The following is a 17,327-nucleotide window of genomic DNA, read 5'->3' as shown; positions in this document are numbered from 1 at the left end:
GAGAGTTGGGTTAGTTGAAGACTGGTCATTGTTTTTGCTTTGACCCTTTGGTCCTGATCTGGAGATAACAAGCACTTAAGAGAGAGGCTGTTCATCCTCCCTGCAGCCAAATACATTATGTCTCATATCCTCAGCAGAGTCCCTCTGTGCCCCGAGAGTCTAAAAACACTTGTCTGAGCAATGCCAAGGGTTCTCACTACCATTCGCCATGCTAGTGTAGCCTGTCTGTGGTTTCTGAGAGGCCCAGGCTCCTGGAACATGTTTCAGTAGGTGTGGCTAGAACAAGGGAGAGGTGAAGGCATCCCCTAGAGGTGAAGCATCCTGGGGAATGGAACATGTGCAGGAAGAATGAGCTGGACCACTTGCAGGCCGGGTATCAGAGTGCCAAGAAAACCTGTAATTTGTCATAAAAGATAGCTTTCCAGCTAGGGAATTTGTTAGGATTTGTTAGAAGCATTAATCTTAATGAGTCCTAAACAATGACAAACGGGGATGGAATATTACGTGGCAGAATTACAGTCCGTGCTCCAGTGTACCGTTACTGGCTGAACTTGTGACTGGACTTCTGCCTCTAGTGCAGCCTGAATCGGCTGCTGTCATTATTTAAAATTTGGATATGACAGTTTTTTTTGCATTAATTTAGATTTATAAAAATACTGCATTGAAAAAATCATTTATCTTGATTACTGAATTTTTTTGATGCCCCCCCCTTACATGTTGCTCCTGAGCCAGATGCCTCACTTGCCTCACCCTAATCCTGACCCTGCTGGTGCCCATTTCCAAACATAAGATGGAAGATGAGCATGAGGGTAAAACAGACCCTCCCTCCGATGTCTATGCTAAGGCAGTCTTCTAAAACTGTCAAACCCAGGCTGGTGAGCCCTCTGGTCCTGATATCAGCCCAACACTTCTTGGCTCATTCTTCACACCCCTAAGGTTTCACTTTGTGCTGGTGAAACCCAAATCTAGATATGTCCCCCATGTCTCTCCCTAAATCAAAGTTGACCCGTCCATCTTCTTGTTGGAGATCTTTATTCATGTCCCGTAGGCATTGCCATCCATGGTGCCAGGCATACTCCTAACATGCAAGGTGGAACCCCCGTGTTCTCACCACCCCCCTCAACCCCACTGCTCTTCCTTTACTCCCTGTGCAAACTGGTGGCCGCCCCATCCGTCCACCCACCCAGGAGATAGCCTTGCAGCCGTTCTGTCTCTCCTTATCCTGTGCTTCTTGTTAATTAGTAAATCCTCCTGGTTTTTGTCACTTAAGTATTTCCTGAATCTCATCTCCTCCCTTAATCCCTGAGGCCACCTCCCTCTCTAGGCTCTCTTTTTGTTGGCACCGTCACCTCACAGTCCAGCACTTCAGAACCAAATGAAGTTTCTCAAGCTCAGTAGACCGTTTCTTACTCCGTGCCTTTGTTCATGCTGTTCCCCTACCTGGAATGCCCTCCTCCCTTCATTTGGTAACTTCTGCTTCTTCTTTAAGACTGAGGTTAGGCATTATCTCATTCACTATTTACCCCACAAAATGAATCGAACACCTGTTTGGAGACACTGTGTCAGGTTCTGGGCAATCACAGACGCTTGGGTTTCTCCTGGGCTGGGGTGTTCGTGTTCCATACGTGGGGACAGCAGGAGGGAACACTTGAAGACAGGAGTCGTCTACCTCCTTCTGGAAGCTTTCCCTGACTCCACATCTCTGGCTGATATAAGCACTTCTCTGTGATGCTTCCATCATGCTCTGCATTATGTCACCATGGCAGCAAACCCATGGGATTGCAGTTTTCTTCTCCCTGTCTGGCTTCCCTAAGGATGGAGGCCTCCTATCTGTCTTTACAACGTCAGTGCCTAGTCACGGGAGAAACTCAATACGGGTTTGCTGAATGACAGACTGTTGCAGAAAGAAGGGACAAGGAAAGCCAAAGATGTGCATCCAAGACCTCAGATCATTGGCATCTCTGCTCCTTCAGCAACACCACCATCAGCTGCATCAGAACTAACTAGATTTATTAATGCTGCGAGGGTTAATTTTTTTCCCTTGCATAAAGGCCAAGATAAGTAAGGCCATAGTCAAGTAAGCTGAGTGCTGAATGGAATTAACTTCCTGTGTTCTTGAAAATCTTACCTAGAGGAAAGTCTGCAGTTTCCAATGGCATGCTTTTGAGATCCCTTTAAAAATAGGAATCGTAGGGCTTCCCTGGTGGCACAGTGGTTGAGAGTCTGCCTGCCGATGCAGGGGACACGGGTTTGTGCCCCGGTCCGGGAAGATCCCACATGCCGCGGAGCGGCTGGGCCCGTGAGCCATGGCCGCTGAGCCTGCGCTCCACAGCAGGAGAGGCCACAACAGTGAGAGGCCCGCGTACCGCAAGAAAAAAAAAAAAGGAATCGTTCACAATATAAGTGTGTTTTTGTGCTCAGAGAGGAGATGGTAGGGTGGGAGGGAAAAAGAGAAAGGGAGAGAGAGGAAATCTACTATGTGGTACATATGTTGGCGTTCTGAACAATAGAGAATAGGGTTTTACAGGAACAGACTTTGCTGGGTCGGCTCTTTAAAGCCTTGTCAATCAATCCTGAACAAACAGGAAGCTTAGAAGCCTGCTCAGGATCACTCATGTGGAGCAATACATTAAGTCGAACAAGTGAGAGGAACCCAGGTGGTGTTGAATTAACCCTCTTAGGTTACTGCAGGCACAATCACAGTGAATTATGAAATACCTCCGGGCTGTGTGGTTCCAAGAGACAAGACAGCATTTACCTTATAGTTTCTGCAGGAAGGGTTGAAGGCATTAGTTCCACAGACAAACAAAGTATCATCGTTTTTCTTTAGAAGAACTTTAATAAAGTTGTGACACTCATCCTGAAAAATAATTCAAACTTTTTGGTATCCAGTCCGTTCAGTATAGAGACCCCTTGACCGTGCACCATGATCTGCTAACAGCAAGGTTAAAATGCTGGTGGCTGGAGAGTTCCCCTGTGAAAAGTTCTAGCCCCTCCTGATGTTTACCACAAGGTGATGATGAGAATAACAATTGCTTTTTCAACAGTAAATAAAATACGGCATAGAGTGGAAGTATGTGTTTATGCCGCAAAAGGAAGGCAGGCCTGGAAGTACCAGCCTCCCCATCACGTTAATTCTAATGCCAGAGGCTCCAGGCTCCCTTGATATATAAGGTTCCTGGCTGAAGTGTGTTTTTATGTTGTTCTATGACCAAAGGCACAGACTTCTGTATGTCTGCGGCAGCCTTTCTGAGCTCTTCTGCAGACTCCCTGAGGGTTTTGGACCGTGAGGCGCGGGCTCCCGGAGAGGGCACTCACAAGAGTCGGGGCAGCCAGCTTGGAGTCCATAATCCCTGGTGCCCCTAAATAGTTCATGACGCAGCCCTAGCAGCTGTCGTAATGTTTTATCACATTAAAAGCAAACTATTTTTGCAAATTAAAGCCTTCAGTAAGTTGATGGAAGAAACAATTACTGGGGGAAAAGGGACTAGTGTGACCCATTCCACATCACGGTCTACGGCTAGAGATAACAGTCAAGGACTTAACCCAAAGTGGCAGCTGCAGGAGAAATGAAAATTGCCTACCTTATGTTTTCCCTTCATTCTGCATGTGTCTACATCAGCCTGTCTAGATTTCCATGTCAGTTTCTGCAGCGATCAAGAAAGAAATCAATTAGAACCCAGAGGTTGTTGCATTTGATTTTAGAAGTAAGAGTTCCCTGGGGGAGACTAGAGGCTGCACATATATTTATTGAAAGCTCTCCGCACCCTTTCTCCATGATTAATTCACCATAACAACAAAAGATTAGAGGTGGAAATGTTCATTTAATTTTGAACCGCTATCTATTCATTAAACTACAAAATGATCTTCTTCTCTTTGAGATAAAGATGAAGGAAAAAGGAAAGAAGAATAAACAACAGCGTGGATGGACATTTCACATAAAATATCCACATTAACTTGCTAAATTCTGCTCATTTTGATAAAATACATGTCCTTGCTCTTCTTTTTCACTTGATAAATCAGTTTCCGTGAAGCAGGCCTTTTTCTTAAAATATGGAAGTCATTTTCTTAAACATAAAGGAGACATTCAGTTTAGGTGGACAAAGATTTAATTCAGGTTATACTCCTTCGCATAAATTCATGGGCTGAAGGGATCGTCTACTTCTGGGGCGGATTTTATTAACAAAAATACCTCCATGTGGAGTTATAAGGGAAGCTTAAGGTTATATTTTATGTGTGTCTGAAATGGATAATTATCAAATCCCTGAACCACAACAGTCAACTCAAACTTAGTATTTCAAGATATGGAAACATAACAGTGAAACATTTGTAGGACAAAAGTTTACGTATGAAAACTGATATTTTCCAGGACAAACATCCAATATTTTATTAAAAGAATTTAGCAATTACCTAAAACTCCAAAGTGTACACGCACACATGATTGATGAATAAAATATGAAGTACATAACCATTTCTGAGTATGTAGTAAGCCCTAACTTACCCCCAAATTAGGACTTCACAGAATGTTCCAAATTATTATAAGCCATGTCGTCTCAATCAATGCCTTTAAAATACATATTCTCTTTAAGAACTGTCCTAAGGTCCTTCATTTCAGAAAGAAGGTTTTAAAACTACTTACTTTGCTACAATAAATTTCTTCCGTGTGTGAGGTGTCTATATCAACAGTATAAATATGGTCCCTGTAAACAAAGAAATATTAATACAACGTCAAACACAAGAGTCAAGATAGTTCATTTTCTCCTGAATACGAGTATATAACTCATTCAAGGCAGATAAACCCACATCCATGTTATTAAAAACAAAACATGCATATGCAAGAAAAAGGGGAGGGTTCAGCCTCCAAGAGATGCCTCTGGCTCACATTCAGAATCTTCTGACAAAGTGTGGCATCTTGCCACAAGGGACACCTTTTATGAAAACTTTCCAGTAGTCTCTCTCATCATGGAACTATAACATCTGTATATATGTAGTTTAGTGGGAGATGTCTGAAAGTTGAATGGGCTTCCAAACTGGAACACAGATGGGTTCGCATGCCCTTTCACTTGGTATTCAACATGCTGCAATTGTTCATCAACGGAGCTAACAAAAAGCTCATCTCCATCTCCATCTCTTTTTAGACAACATGTTTTCAGCCTTAGCTTTGATAATTTGATTGAGAAGATGGAAGACGATAAAAGTAAAATTGTTTCCAGAAGCCACTCTCTTTTTTCACACGATGATGGTCAATTAAGGTCTAAAATGTACTTGAGCTAAAGTTTACATTTCTTGCTTCTGTTTACCTTCCTGTTTTGCTGAGAATTTGGTTGACTTTATGATTTGCTGCCATTCTCCCCTTGGAAGGGAAGAAACAGAATCAGCAGCTCAGGTGTGGGGCTATATTTAAACATCCCCTTCTGTGTGAGCTGAGTACAAGGGCGTTTTTGTCTGGAATCCAGAAGAAAGGAAAGAAAAGAACTACACTCAACTGGGGAGATGGGGGGCTAGTGAGGGAAAGCAAAACAGCTCGTTTTCCCTTGAAATAACATTGACTTTTTCTAAAATGCAGGAAGTCCTGGGGCTGGAAAATTACCCACAGCTTTAAAGCAAGACCTCAAGGCTCCCGTGTAGACTTTCAAGCCCCCTCATTACTTAAAAGAAATGGAGAGGGGAGAAGGAAAGAAAGAAAAAAGAAAGAAAGAAATCTGCTGTCAGGATTCACTTCAATTCTTTTCCCCCCAGTTCTTTGGAAATCTGTTTGCTACTGCCTTTAGGGAAAGTTCAACAGAGAAAAATAGAAATAAAAACAGGCTCTCTCCTGTGAAAATAAAAGGGGGCAAGGCAGTTGGCCTACAAAATTCCCTTGCCTGCTCCTGGACTCTGTGTGTGTGTGTGTGTGTGTGTGTGTGACAGAGAGAGAGAGAGAGAGAGAGAGAGAGTGTGTATGTGTGTAAGGGTGGTGAGGGGGAGAAAGGGGAGCCTGTTTTGTAAATTGCTGAATTGGGAAGTTCTTCAGACTTCAGTAGGGTGCCAGAATCGCCCTGCCCTTTACTTCCAAGGCAGTTTGATGGCATTTCCTTTATCGCTTGTTTGACTCTATTCGTGGTGCTGTGGGCCAGGTTCATTGTTGGAATGGAATTGCCTATTACTTTGGTATTGGGTTTGAGATGACTCGAGGTTTTTCCTGGCCCTGTCTCTCCTCAAAACTTTAAATAAGAGCTGAACATATGAATTGTAAATTAACAACTGATTAATATTGGCAATTCCTCAGGAAGCTCTTAGATTGCCCCCTTTTGGCATGGCCTGTTTATGTTAATTAGCAGTTCAGAGATTAAACAGCAAAGAAAGAAGAATTTACAAAATGGTTAATAATAAAGCAGAACTGAAAAGCATTCCTGCCATCAAGCTTCACTCAGTCCCTGGGTTCTGGATGGGACTTGGCTTCTGATTGCTGACACACATTGTCTAGAAGAACCGGGGGGCCTTTTAAAACTAAAATTCTGTGAATGAAATCTCCTTTTGGACAATGGCGATCTTTTTCAGTCTCCAAGAGATCACATTGCCCAGCAAACAGAACGACGCTTTATGCTAAACCACAGACCAGGGTCAGGGGTTATTCCCCAGCACCCGTGTGTGCATCGTAGGGTTCATACCCTGCTCTCACTGAATTAAGTTATTTGAACACAAACTGACTTAATCCTAGGACTTCCTCTTCCCCCCTTCAGTGAGTACCCCTGAACTGTGTTGCCATGACTTGAGCCCGGGGGAAGGATTTCACTTTAAATCGTGTTACTTGCTGCCTGAGAATGTGGATCTCTCAGGGCACTGTTGGGAAACCTGAAATGAAAGGGAGAGGAGGGACCGTAAATACAGAGACCACAGAAATAATTTAGGAACTTCTCCAGGGGTGTGTATTGAAGGGAAGTGGCTGCATATAGAGTGAAAACCAACATGTCAGTGCTAGGCTGTTACAAATTTGACCTTTAACCAAAGACAGTCTGTTTTATAGTGTTAAAAAAGTGAATGTTTCCTTTTTTTTTTTCCCTTCTCTTCTTTCTCCTTTTCTTGGGGTAGGGAGTTATGATAAAATGGTCTTGGTTTTAACAAGCTGTAATAATGGTTACTTTGAAGTCTGCACAGCACCTTGCTCCTAACTCAGGTGCCCACGGAGACCTGCAGTTCACACCCATGCTAAATCATCAGGCACAAGCTCAGTCTGTTATAATGTTTCTTTTCCCCTAAAGGCTCAGTTGCAAAGTGAACAATTCATAGAAGATTCTTGAGTCAACCTATTTCTCACAGATGCAATGTTTAATCATTTGTTTTGACCATCCTTTAGCTAATTGGGTACAAATGTAATCTTCCAGACTTGCTACATTTAGGAAACTAAAAATGGTATTTAAGAAGGAGCTGATAACTCTCCCAGAGAGGTGGCTACTAAGGATTCACTGGATTGCTTTTTAATGAATACCTACAATGGCCATATTCTTGGGCAACAGCTATGAGAAGGTTATATCAGCAGGACAAATAGTACCACTTCTATGGCTCAGTAGGCTGCGGAGTACAGGGAGTAGTGACCCAGACTCTAGAGCAAGACCACTCCAGTTCAAATCCTGCCTCTGTCATTCTGACCCAGTCATTTCACCTTTCTGTACATGGTTTCCTCCTGTAAGACATGGGTATGATAATAGTTCCACCTCGTAGGGTTTTTTCCACGATTGAATGGATTACCATTTATAAAGGACTTACAACTGTATTTGCAATTAATATAGCACATAAAACCAATATGTACTACATAAGTATTTGTGAAGTAAAAATTCTAGAAAGTGCTTTGGCATTGCTCCCTGGGACCAAATGTAGGGTACTCGTAGGATATTTTAATCTAGCCAGTGGATTTTTACTTTATGTTGTATATCTTGTATTTTCAGAACATTTAAGTGCTTTGAAGGAATCCAGCACTGTTGTTACTTACCTGAAGACATGGTCTGTTTAAATGACATTTCCCCAGTGGATAAGTATTTTCTTAATTAGATCCAAATCAAAAACTTCTAAAATGGATGGCTACTGCTAAAGCAATGATATATACTATACATTATCTGCAAAAACACAAGACTAATATACACACCCCCACACACTCATTGAACTTAAATTGATACATGTTTACACATTCAACTTAATTTAGTAAGTATCAGGGAGAGAAGCACTTTACTCTGTGCTTGAGCAAATATTTGTATATATATATATGACGTTCAAGATAAACAGTGGATTATTTGAATCTAAGCTCCAAAATATGCAATTATTTCTACCCAAATCCACATAATAAAGTTAAACAGACACAGAAAATCTTGAAAGAATGATTGCTTGACAAACTAAAGTAGACTTTAAATTAAAGGACACTCTGTTGGGGATCTTTAAAATGATGCATAGCGGGGACATTTAGGTATGAGGACCCTTGGGTGCTCTGAAGGCAAACGTGAGGAAGAGGTGGCTCACCTAGCAGCAATGTAGAGGGTTCTGTTCATGATCATGATCATCTGGATGTCCAGCCTATGCCTCTGTGTGGTGTTCCGTCCTGGCTTGTGGCCCACAAACACCGGATACTGTTTTGTATCTGTGAAAAGAGGAGATGGGGCAAGAGAGGGAAAAGGAAATTAAGCCAAGAGTTGACAGGGCAGGCAGAGGAGGGGGGCCAGCCACAAAACAAAACCATATTTAAGTCCAACCGTGCCACCATTTTCCAGTCTGTTATTTTAGGAAATGCTGTGATAGAAGAGTCCCCTTTAAGGATAATCAAGTTACAGTTTCATTTCCTGATGCTAATAAGACTGGGCTTAGATTTCTAAGTGTCACTCTTTCTGACTTGTCCTTCTTTCTGGGGGTTAAACTTGCCAGTGAACCCTTTACATGAAGGTGCTCTTTTCTTCCACAGTTTTCTTTTCATCTTTAGAGTGCTAAGCCCGAGGGGCAGTCTGCCAAAGATCTTGTCTCCGGACAAAACTATTTCAAAGCAGCCTTCCCATCAATCACCACAAAGGCAATGTGGTCTGGAGGCAAGAGCCCTCATCCAGGAGCCAGAAGAAAAATACAGTCTCCACAGGCGTCCAGTTGGAATAATCCACTATTGAAGGCAGCCCCGCTAGGTTGGTTGGCATTCTAGGAACTGTGGGAAGTTCGCTCTTGAGTTAAGCAATTGGCTAATCTCACAGAAATGGGGGCTTTGACAGGACAGGGTCAAACTGAGTGTAGCCAGTCGGGTGATCTGGAATTTTCCCTGACCTGGAGAGTCAGTGAGCATAGTTCTCCTTTTCTGCAATTCTCTTTAGCTGAGAGCGGGCAATTTGTAATAATATCTGACCTTTGGAAATACCTACATCTCAAAAATCTCTCTGCCTTTAAACCTACAATCTCCAGAGCACTGGCAATCCTCCAAAGAAACTATGGAGAAAAGAAAGAGGAGTCACATTTAAAAGGCAGTTGTTTTGGGGGTGAGAGGGGTGTAAATAATGACTTGTAATCCATTCACAGATTTCTGCTCAGACCCCTACACCTGTAGCATCTGAGCATGACTCACTCTTACTAGAGAGCCTCAGTGTATTTTACTCACAGTCAAGCTTAGTATGGAATTATCTTGTGCTTTTTCCTCTACTGCTCTGAAATTTCATTTACCCACTGATCAAGGAGGTTGCTAAAACAATTCATGTCTGTCTCCTATCAAAGATTGGAGTGTCCACTGAAGCATGATTTTCAGCAGCACATTTGGGCCCAGAGCCCTTCTGTACAGGGGCACCAAAGATAGAATACCTTCCTCAAATGGACATAAATAATTATTAAGGTTTGATACCTTAAGTTGGGTGGACTCTGCCACTTCAAGAACGATGGTCTCAAACTACACAGTTTGGTTCTTAGTCATACCCTGACTTTTTTTTTTTTTTTTTTTGTGGTACGCGGGCCTCTCACTGTTGTGGCCTCTCCCGTTGCGGAGCACAGGCTCCGGACACGCAGGCTCAGCAGCCATGGCTCACGGACCCAGCTGCTCCGCGGCATGTGGGATCTTCCCGGACCGGGGCACGAACCCGTGTCCCTTGCATCGGCAGCGGGACTCTCAACTACTGCGCCACCAGGAAGCTCAGTCATACCCTGACTTTTGTTCTCAGTTAGAGCTGTCAAGGCTTGACACCTCCCCTTCATATAAAATTATTTCCTTTTACAACCTAGACCGTCCAGCAGAAAGATGGGTAGATCTCTTTAGTATCCTAGTATTACTGTCAAATACTTTTTTTAAGGTTCCTTCAGTGTTTGGGGATTATTACTGTGAAGATAGATACTTGGGTAAAATGCTTTCAATTTTACTGTGATAAAATATTTTATCTTTTGGAGAGAAGGAAAAAAAAGTAATTGTCTCTTTCATCCCCCACACAGGTAGAACTTTCCTCTTTTTGAGGAGGCAACTGACTTTTTCATCATGTTGCTTCCTACCCTTGACAATGAAGCAGAGATCAAAAGAAAGTTATAAGCAGTAAAAGTAGGTCCACTATGAATTCAGAATCTCTCTATCCAAATCTAGCAATGATGAAACTTCTAAGTCTAAACAAAAGTTAATTTTTGTCCCTAAAGTACTCCCAAACAGTCTTCTTCTTTTCTGTTATCTTGTAACAATGCCTCTGTACTAATTACTTATGAAAATGTGGAGTACTGGCAACACCCAGATGACAGTGATGTTCTCCCACAGCTGGTTTCCAGGCATGATCACAGCCTCCTTGTAGTAACTGAGACTTCATCGGAGGTACTGAGGGATGTTTCAAATCCTCACAACCACGTTTACTGGAGTTACAGAACAGTCATCCCACCAATTTTGGCTAGACATGAACTATCTACCTCTGCCATCCACACAAGTTAAAGTGGCTAACAAGTCTCCTGCTTATGAAATGTTTAATTTGTATGTTGTGCCTGTTGACGCAGGCTCAAGTGCCCACAGAGGGAGAAAGTGAGAGTGAGAGTGAGACTGTGGATACTTACAGTTGCCATGCGAAATACTGATTGGCTCAGAATCTTCTGGGAAAGCAGCCCCAGCGAAGTGTAGCAGTGTGAAATATAGCAGCAAGGCTTCTGACCTCATAGTAGTTCAGCGGGGAGACTTTATTTCTCTACTTCACCCTGCCAAAGAGCAAAGAAAGGTTTTTTTTTTTCTTTTTCTTTTACAAGTCAGCTTTATTCCACTCCATAAAATGAAATGGCCTTGAAGATAAATTTTAGAGAAAGGGGCTCCTGTTTCCTGTCTCTTCCACTGTGAATTCACCGATGACAGTGTTTTGCATAAGGAACCCATGTCCATTACCCACTGCAGCCTCCTTCCCATGCATCTGGGCCCTTTTGCAAACAAGTAACTCAGAGCCTTAATTGCTTTGTCCTGAGAGTCGGTGTTAGGCCATTATGGGTGGCTATTTCACAGTCACGAAATGGCATTCCAAAAAATGTGGATGATTTAGAAAGCTTTTTTTTTTTTTAAGGTAAATACATCTTTTTTCTTCTCAGCAGGTTTATAGCGGCATGCCATCCCCAGACATGGGTTGTTTGGCCAGCCCAGGATCTCTCAAAATTTTGAAGTAGTTGCCCAATATTGAAAAATTAAATATCTGATATAATGACCTAAATGTCAGTTCCCTTCAAGCACCATGCTCCCATTCACCAACCCCCGTCCCCACTATACTGGCCCAGTTCACTGATTTCCATTACCTGCTTGACCCCTTAGTTGAGATTTTCACTCATTTATGTAATTCTGTAGTAATTCTGTAGTGACCTTAGACATAAATAAAATCACAGAATCTACATTTAAAAAGAAATAAATGGATCCTTTCAGACTCTGTGGAGAATGTTATAGGGAGCATCTGAAACCACATCCTGAAATAGTATTGTTGATTTTTAAACAATCATATCTCTGTATATTTTCGTGTCAGATACTACCTTGCAATGAAACCGTAGTGAATAAAAATGCCCATATACTGTTTTACCCATCTGCATTTTCTTAAAGATGCTCTTCATGTGTAGAAAAAATTCTCCTAAATCTTAGAAGTAAAAACATTCCCATATGGGGCTGCTGGATACAGTGAAAGGAAACTCATAAGACAGTACATATTGCATAATTCTCAGGCATATTTCAAATAAGTGTTGATCTATCAGGGAAATTAATGTAAAATGGGGCTATCTTTTTATCTTAGTAAAGCCTTTGAAGTAGACTGCCAAAGGTCTTGTTTTGAACAAAGCTATTTCACAGTAGTCCATCAATCATTTAAGATTGGTGTGTAATAAAGTCAAACTTAGTAACTTAGATGTCTTTGAAAGTTAATCTGGCAAACAAACTGCTAACTTACGCTTTTTAGAACACACTTAACATGAGATACCTGTGTCTCTGTTCTTCATTGCCAAAAAAAGCATTAACAAGTCCCGAGTGTTGCATCCCAACTGATAATTTCACAGACACAGCTGGGTCTTAATCACTTCTTCAGTCGAAAAGTGCACATTAATTAATTTGCTTTATCTTGAAAATCAAAGAGGGAGAGAGGTTGAGAGAAAAGCCTAAGCAATTCCATATCTCCATCTCTGATGTGTAGATTAAAATTAAACTTTAAATAATTACTTGTTCACAAGGGCGGTCCATAACCAAGAGACACGAACATGTATTTACAGACAGGTGAAAAGCACCAGTCTATTCATTCATTCATTTGCTGGTTCTTCCTATTCTGGAGAATCTAAACCCAAAGGGAAGAAGCTCTGTGGTGCCCTGATTTTGCTTGTCGTGGCTTCTGTTCAGTATAGCATTAAAGATGAGAAATCAATCACAAGAGCAAGTAAAACATTAAAAAAAAAAAAAGAGTAAAACATAAACCAGCCACCAGTCAGAAAGTATATGGGGAAGAGGAAGTGGCAACATTTACCAAGGGCTCAAGAGCAGTATTATAGTATTATACAGAAGCCTATTACCTCAGAGAGTTTGCAGCACGCCGTGGAAGAATAATGGAGACTCAAAAGGCTGATTCTCGTTCCTTTAGAAATCTTTGGGAATATAGGTATACTTTTTTTTTTTTTTTTTTTTTTTGCAGTACGCGGGCCTCTCACCGTCCTGGCCTCTCCCATTGCGGAGCACAGGCTCCGGACGCGCAGGCCCAGCGGCCATGGCCCACGGGCCCAGCCGCTCCGCGGCATGTGGGATCCTCCCGGACCGGGGCACGAACCCGCGTCCCCTGCATCGGCAGGCGGACCCCCAACCACTGCGCCACCAGGGAAGCCCCTAGGTATACTTTTAAGGATTAATTTTTCTTGACATGACAAAGGAGTCTGTGTCCTCCCATAATTGCGTTCATCTTTGTACAGATGCCCTAAAGCTAACGAGACAAAGTCCTGCTATTTTAGTCTGTCTCCCAATTTTAATTTTTTCCATCTTAAGATTGCATGGATTGATGCAACATTCTCAATCCAGAAGCTGGCAGGAAGAGCAATGCATGCATAAGAAATCTGTTATGCAATCCAATGGCTTTTTTTCAATCCTCATCCTAGCCAGGATCATGGCTAAGATGGGTTATTTAAATATCTCCAGGTTTACAGAAGGGCTCTGTGCCAGGAAAAATATCTGTTTTATGTGTCTTCCTGTCATCGTATCATCAGGTTGTTAACATGTACATCATGTGGGTGAAAGTGTTCTGGCAGTCCCAGTTAATCTTGGCCAGTCCATAGGAACGCTTTATAATTTTCTTCAGCTGAGGTTTTGATGTATTATTCCCTTCCTACACAACTTTGGGCTCTAACCCTTGTAAATATGTAGACGATATATTTTCCTGTTGAAATGATTACTTTGTGGCGAGATCCCAATCAATCACATTGTCATTTTCCATCCTGCCGAACAGGGGCTGAGTCTCCCTGCTAAGACCCTAGCACACAGACTTGCGCTAGCCCAGAAGAACGAAAACAAACAAGAACCTTCCACTGCGTTCAAAATCTTGAGCTAGCTGGGCTGCCACTATGAGGTTGTTTAAGTGATCTTGAAACTTTGTAAAGTGGTACCCACATATAGCATATTTATAGGCATCTGCAGACACTTGTCGATTTCCCACTTTGTGACTGTGCTTGTAGAGGCTAAAAATGACTTAGACTTAATCAGCTACCCAGAAAATTAGATCATGGGAAGACTGTCAATATGAGGATTCTAAACAAAAACGTTTACTTCAAAAATAAGCTCATTATGCCTGAATTGTCCATCTAAATTGTTTCAACCTTCCATAATTCTTAGCCTGAAGACAAATGACCTCTGTAAAATACACCGTCACTAAAAAGTGATATTCCTATTCTTCTCCACCCCAGGAAATTCACTGGGAAGCCTTAAGAACAGGCAGGTGAGGTTAATGGGTAAGAAAGGCTTCCTAAGACAATGGTGGGAATGTTTCCACTGGGGGAGGGCCAGCCCCTCTACTCTGGGCAGCTGCTGTTCAGCTTTGAAGTGCAGGCCCTATGCAGTGTTGGCCTGCAAAGCCAGATCTCTGATTTTTATTTTTACTTCTTAAGAAGCCAGAAACCTGGAGTTGTATGTTAAACCTCCTTTTTTTTTTTCTCTAAATGTTGGCACCTAACTTAGATTTTTCTTCTCTGTGAGTCACCTTTGGCCAAGTCCTACCAGTTTGTGAGTCCAAGTACAATTTTCTGGGGCAGGATTTGGGGAGTAGTGGGCAGAGGATTAGAACTAGTCTTGGGGAAGTGTGAGGCATATTCTGGCCAGGTGGGTTTGTCACGGCTTCTCAGTAGTAGTGGCTCTTGTGAAATTAACCTGATTAATCAGAAGTAAGATATGGCCATTTGTGACCTGATTCTCTGACTTCATAATTATTTCTGGTTCTCGTGACATCCCCTTTGCTTTATGCTTTGCTAACACAATGACTTCTTTTTTTTTCATTTCTTTTTGGCTGTGTTGGGTCTGCTGCTGCGCGCAGGCTTTCTCTAGTTGCATGGGGTGGGGGCTACTCTTCGTTGCGGTGCGTGGGCTTCTCATTGCCGTGGCTTCTCTTGTTGTGGAGCACAGGCTCTAGGTGTGCGGGCTTCAGTAGTTGTGGCTCGTGGGCTCTAGAGCGCAGGCTCAGTAGTTGTGCACGGGCTTAGTTTCTCCACGGCATGTGGGATCTTCCCGGACCAGGGCTCGAACCTGTGTCCCCTGCATTGGCAGGTGGATTCTTAACCACTGAGCCACCAGGGAAGTCCAAGACACAATGACTTCTATACCATGACAAGGGTATGAGGGGTAGATAGAAGTCCCAGTTATTGTCTGTACACACAAGTGAATGAACATTGCTTGTTTTAAAGGCCCAATTGGGCTGCCCCACATACTCTATGTGTCCATCTGCAGCAGACAATGCATCAGTGTACTTGCACTTGGACTTGGCTGTACGGATATAGCTTGTATCTGATTTGGTACAACCATTCTTCCAGAATGTTGGTATCCAATGAACATTTTAAGAGTTAAGTGGTAATGATGAGAAAAATAATTTATCTGGAAACTTGCAAATGCAAAGTGCTCTTGATGATAACTCTAAGTATGGCCTAGAAATAGAGACGAAATCATGGTAGTGACACTTCTTTCTTTCTGTGGGGAAAATTATTTGCTACCATGGTTCTTTTAAAAAGCACATTTTCTACTGACATAATAGGAAGTTTAAAAGATAATCATTAATTCATGCCGTCATTAATAGATGGAAGGTGTGACCCTGGGTCAGTCTCGTAGCTGCACTGGCTCCTAGCTTCCTCACCAGTAAAATGAAAGGATATAAAATAAAATGGCCTATCAAACTCCTCTGGGCTCTGAGATTGTACAATTCTAGGCGATTCTGCCCTAGTGAAGAAAGGATTGGGTACCTGATGGTGATTCAGGAGGATAGTACACGGAGTGACCCTGAGCTCGGACACTGCAAGGCCACGGGCACCTTCTGGAGGTGTGGGGCTGGGACGGGAGGAGTAGGCGTCGAGGCAGGGTGGGGTACTGGAGCTCGAGACAGCGGGAGGTGCAGTTGGGCTCTGGTGGCGGTTCTGTCCGCCACCCTCTGAGACGATGGCAGGGCGGGGGCAGGACAAGCTCTGTGCACTCGGGCAGTGCCCTTTCAAAGAGAACAGGGCTGGGTTTTTTCTATACCCTTTCCTGGTTGCCCCTAACTTGCATGTGGTTTGGAAACTCAAGGGGCCATCAGTGTGTCACTGTGTGCATGTGGAGGAGGGATGGAACAGGTTCTCTTCCACTTTGCTCTTGGGGGACTGCAACAGGCAGAGCACACAAGCTGTAGAACGTTAGTCAGGCTGCAGCAAAGAACTGTGACTCTGTCTAGTTTCAACATCGGGACAAAGTGCAAGTCCATTAAGTAGTTCTAACCCTGGCCAAAGAGACCACCGTTATTACCGCTGAATCATATTCGGGGTTTAGTCGGGTTTTACGCTAAGATAACGTTTTCATTTTTATTGCTCCAGCCTTCTGACCTCATCCATCATCATCTTTGTTTTCACAACGTGAGTATCTTTAAAAATCTGACTTGAAACTGGCGTAAAAGCTTTTCCGAGAAATCAAACGATCGCTGATCATACAGGGAGGCAGCGGAAGCAGAGGGTAAAGACACAGGATGTGAACGCCTCGGCTCCACTTATTAGCTGGGACCTCTGGCAAGATGCTGAAGGTCTCTGAGCCTCAGTTTCCTCATCTTCAGAGTGGGGAAGAATAGTGTCTCAAGATTAGTTGTGAGATACTGCACGTAAAAATGGTAGTCCTCCACAAATGTCTGTTTATTCTTCAGTTGAGATACTAAAAATTGCCTTTTAAGTTTCTCTTGGAATTCCTTAAATTCTCAGATTAGCAGCTGGGGTTCTATGTCTTCAGCAGGAGAAGCAGCTCTCTCCTCCTTCTCCTTCCCGGCCCCTAAGCTTCCTAGCTCTGGAGGTGGGTGTCTGGGAGAGGCAGGAGAGTCTGTCTCAGGATGGCACAGCTCGTGTTGTGTGATTTAAAAAATGTGAATCACAGCACTCGCACAAGGGCAAGGGAAAATATCAGTGTGGACAACGGTGAAAGGGTGGGGTGGAAGTGAAAGTTTATTGGGCACCTTCTATGTATGACGCACACATGCGTGTTATTTTATTTAAATATTACAGCAATCAAGAGACACAGGCCTTATCCTCTCCATCGTGCACACAAGGAAACTGAGGCTCACAGAGGTTAAGTAACATGTCCAGTCAATATTTATAGCACATCAGTAAAAACAGAAAGCCGGGACGCCAAGCCAGGGCTATGTGATGCCACAGTTGATGTCCTTCCC

General features: G+C 42.9%; 1 protein-coding gene across 1 annotated transcript in view; it reads right to left on the bottom strand.

Annotated features, from left to right (window-relative positions):
- The window catches only part of SEMA6A (semaphorin 6A), a 128,315-nt gene that overhangs the window by 51,707 nt on the left and 59,281 nt on the right, over positions 1 to 17,327 (bottom strand). The window contains exons 2-6 of the mRNA XM_082620614.1: positions 11,014 to 11,151; positions 8,491 to 8,608; positions 4,640 to 4,700; positions 3,585 to 3,647; positions 2,759 to 2,860 (exon numbers count right to left, since the gene is read on the bottom strand). Of these exons, the coding sequence (XP_082476740.1) occupies positions 2,759 to 2,860; positions 3,585 to 3,647; positions 4,640 to 4,700; positions 8,491 to 8,608; positions 11,014 to 11,113 (444 nt within the window). The 5' untranslated portion in view covers positions 11,114 to 11,151. The remainder of the gene's footprint in view (positions 1 to 2,758; positions 2,861 to 3,584; positions 3,648 to 4,639; positions 4,701 to 8,490; positions 8,609 to 11,013; positions 11,152 to 17,327) is intronic.

This window comes from Mesoplodon mirus, assembly GCF_964341445.2.
Source record: "Mesoplodon mirus genome assembly, chromosome: 5".
In the NCBI taxonomy this organism is placed as follows: Eukaryota; Metazoa; Chordata; class Mammalia; order Artiodactyla; family Ziphiidae; genus Mesoplodon; species Mesoplodon mirus.
The sequence above is the reverse complement of the archived record's forward strand: the minus strand, read 5'-3'. Positions and strand labels throughout refer to the sequence as shown.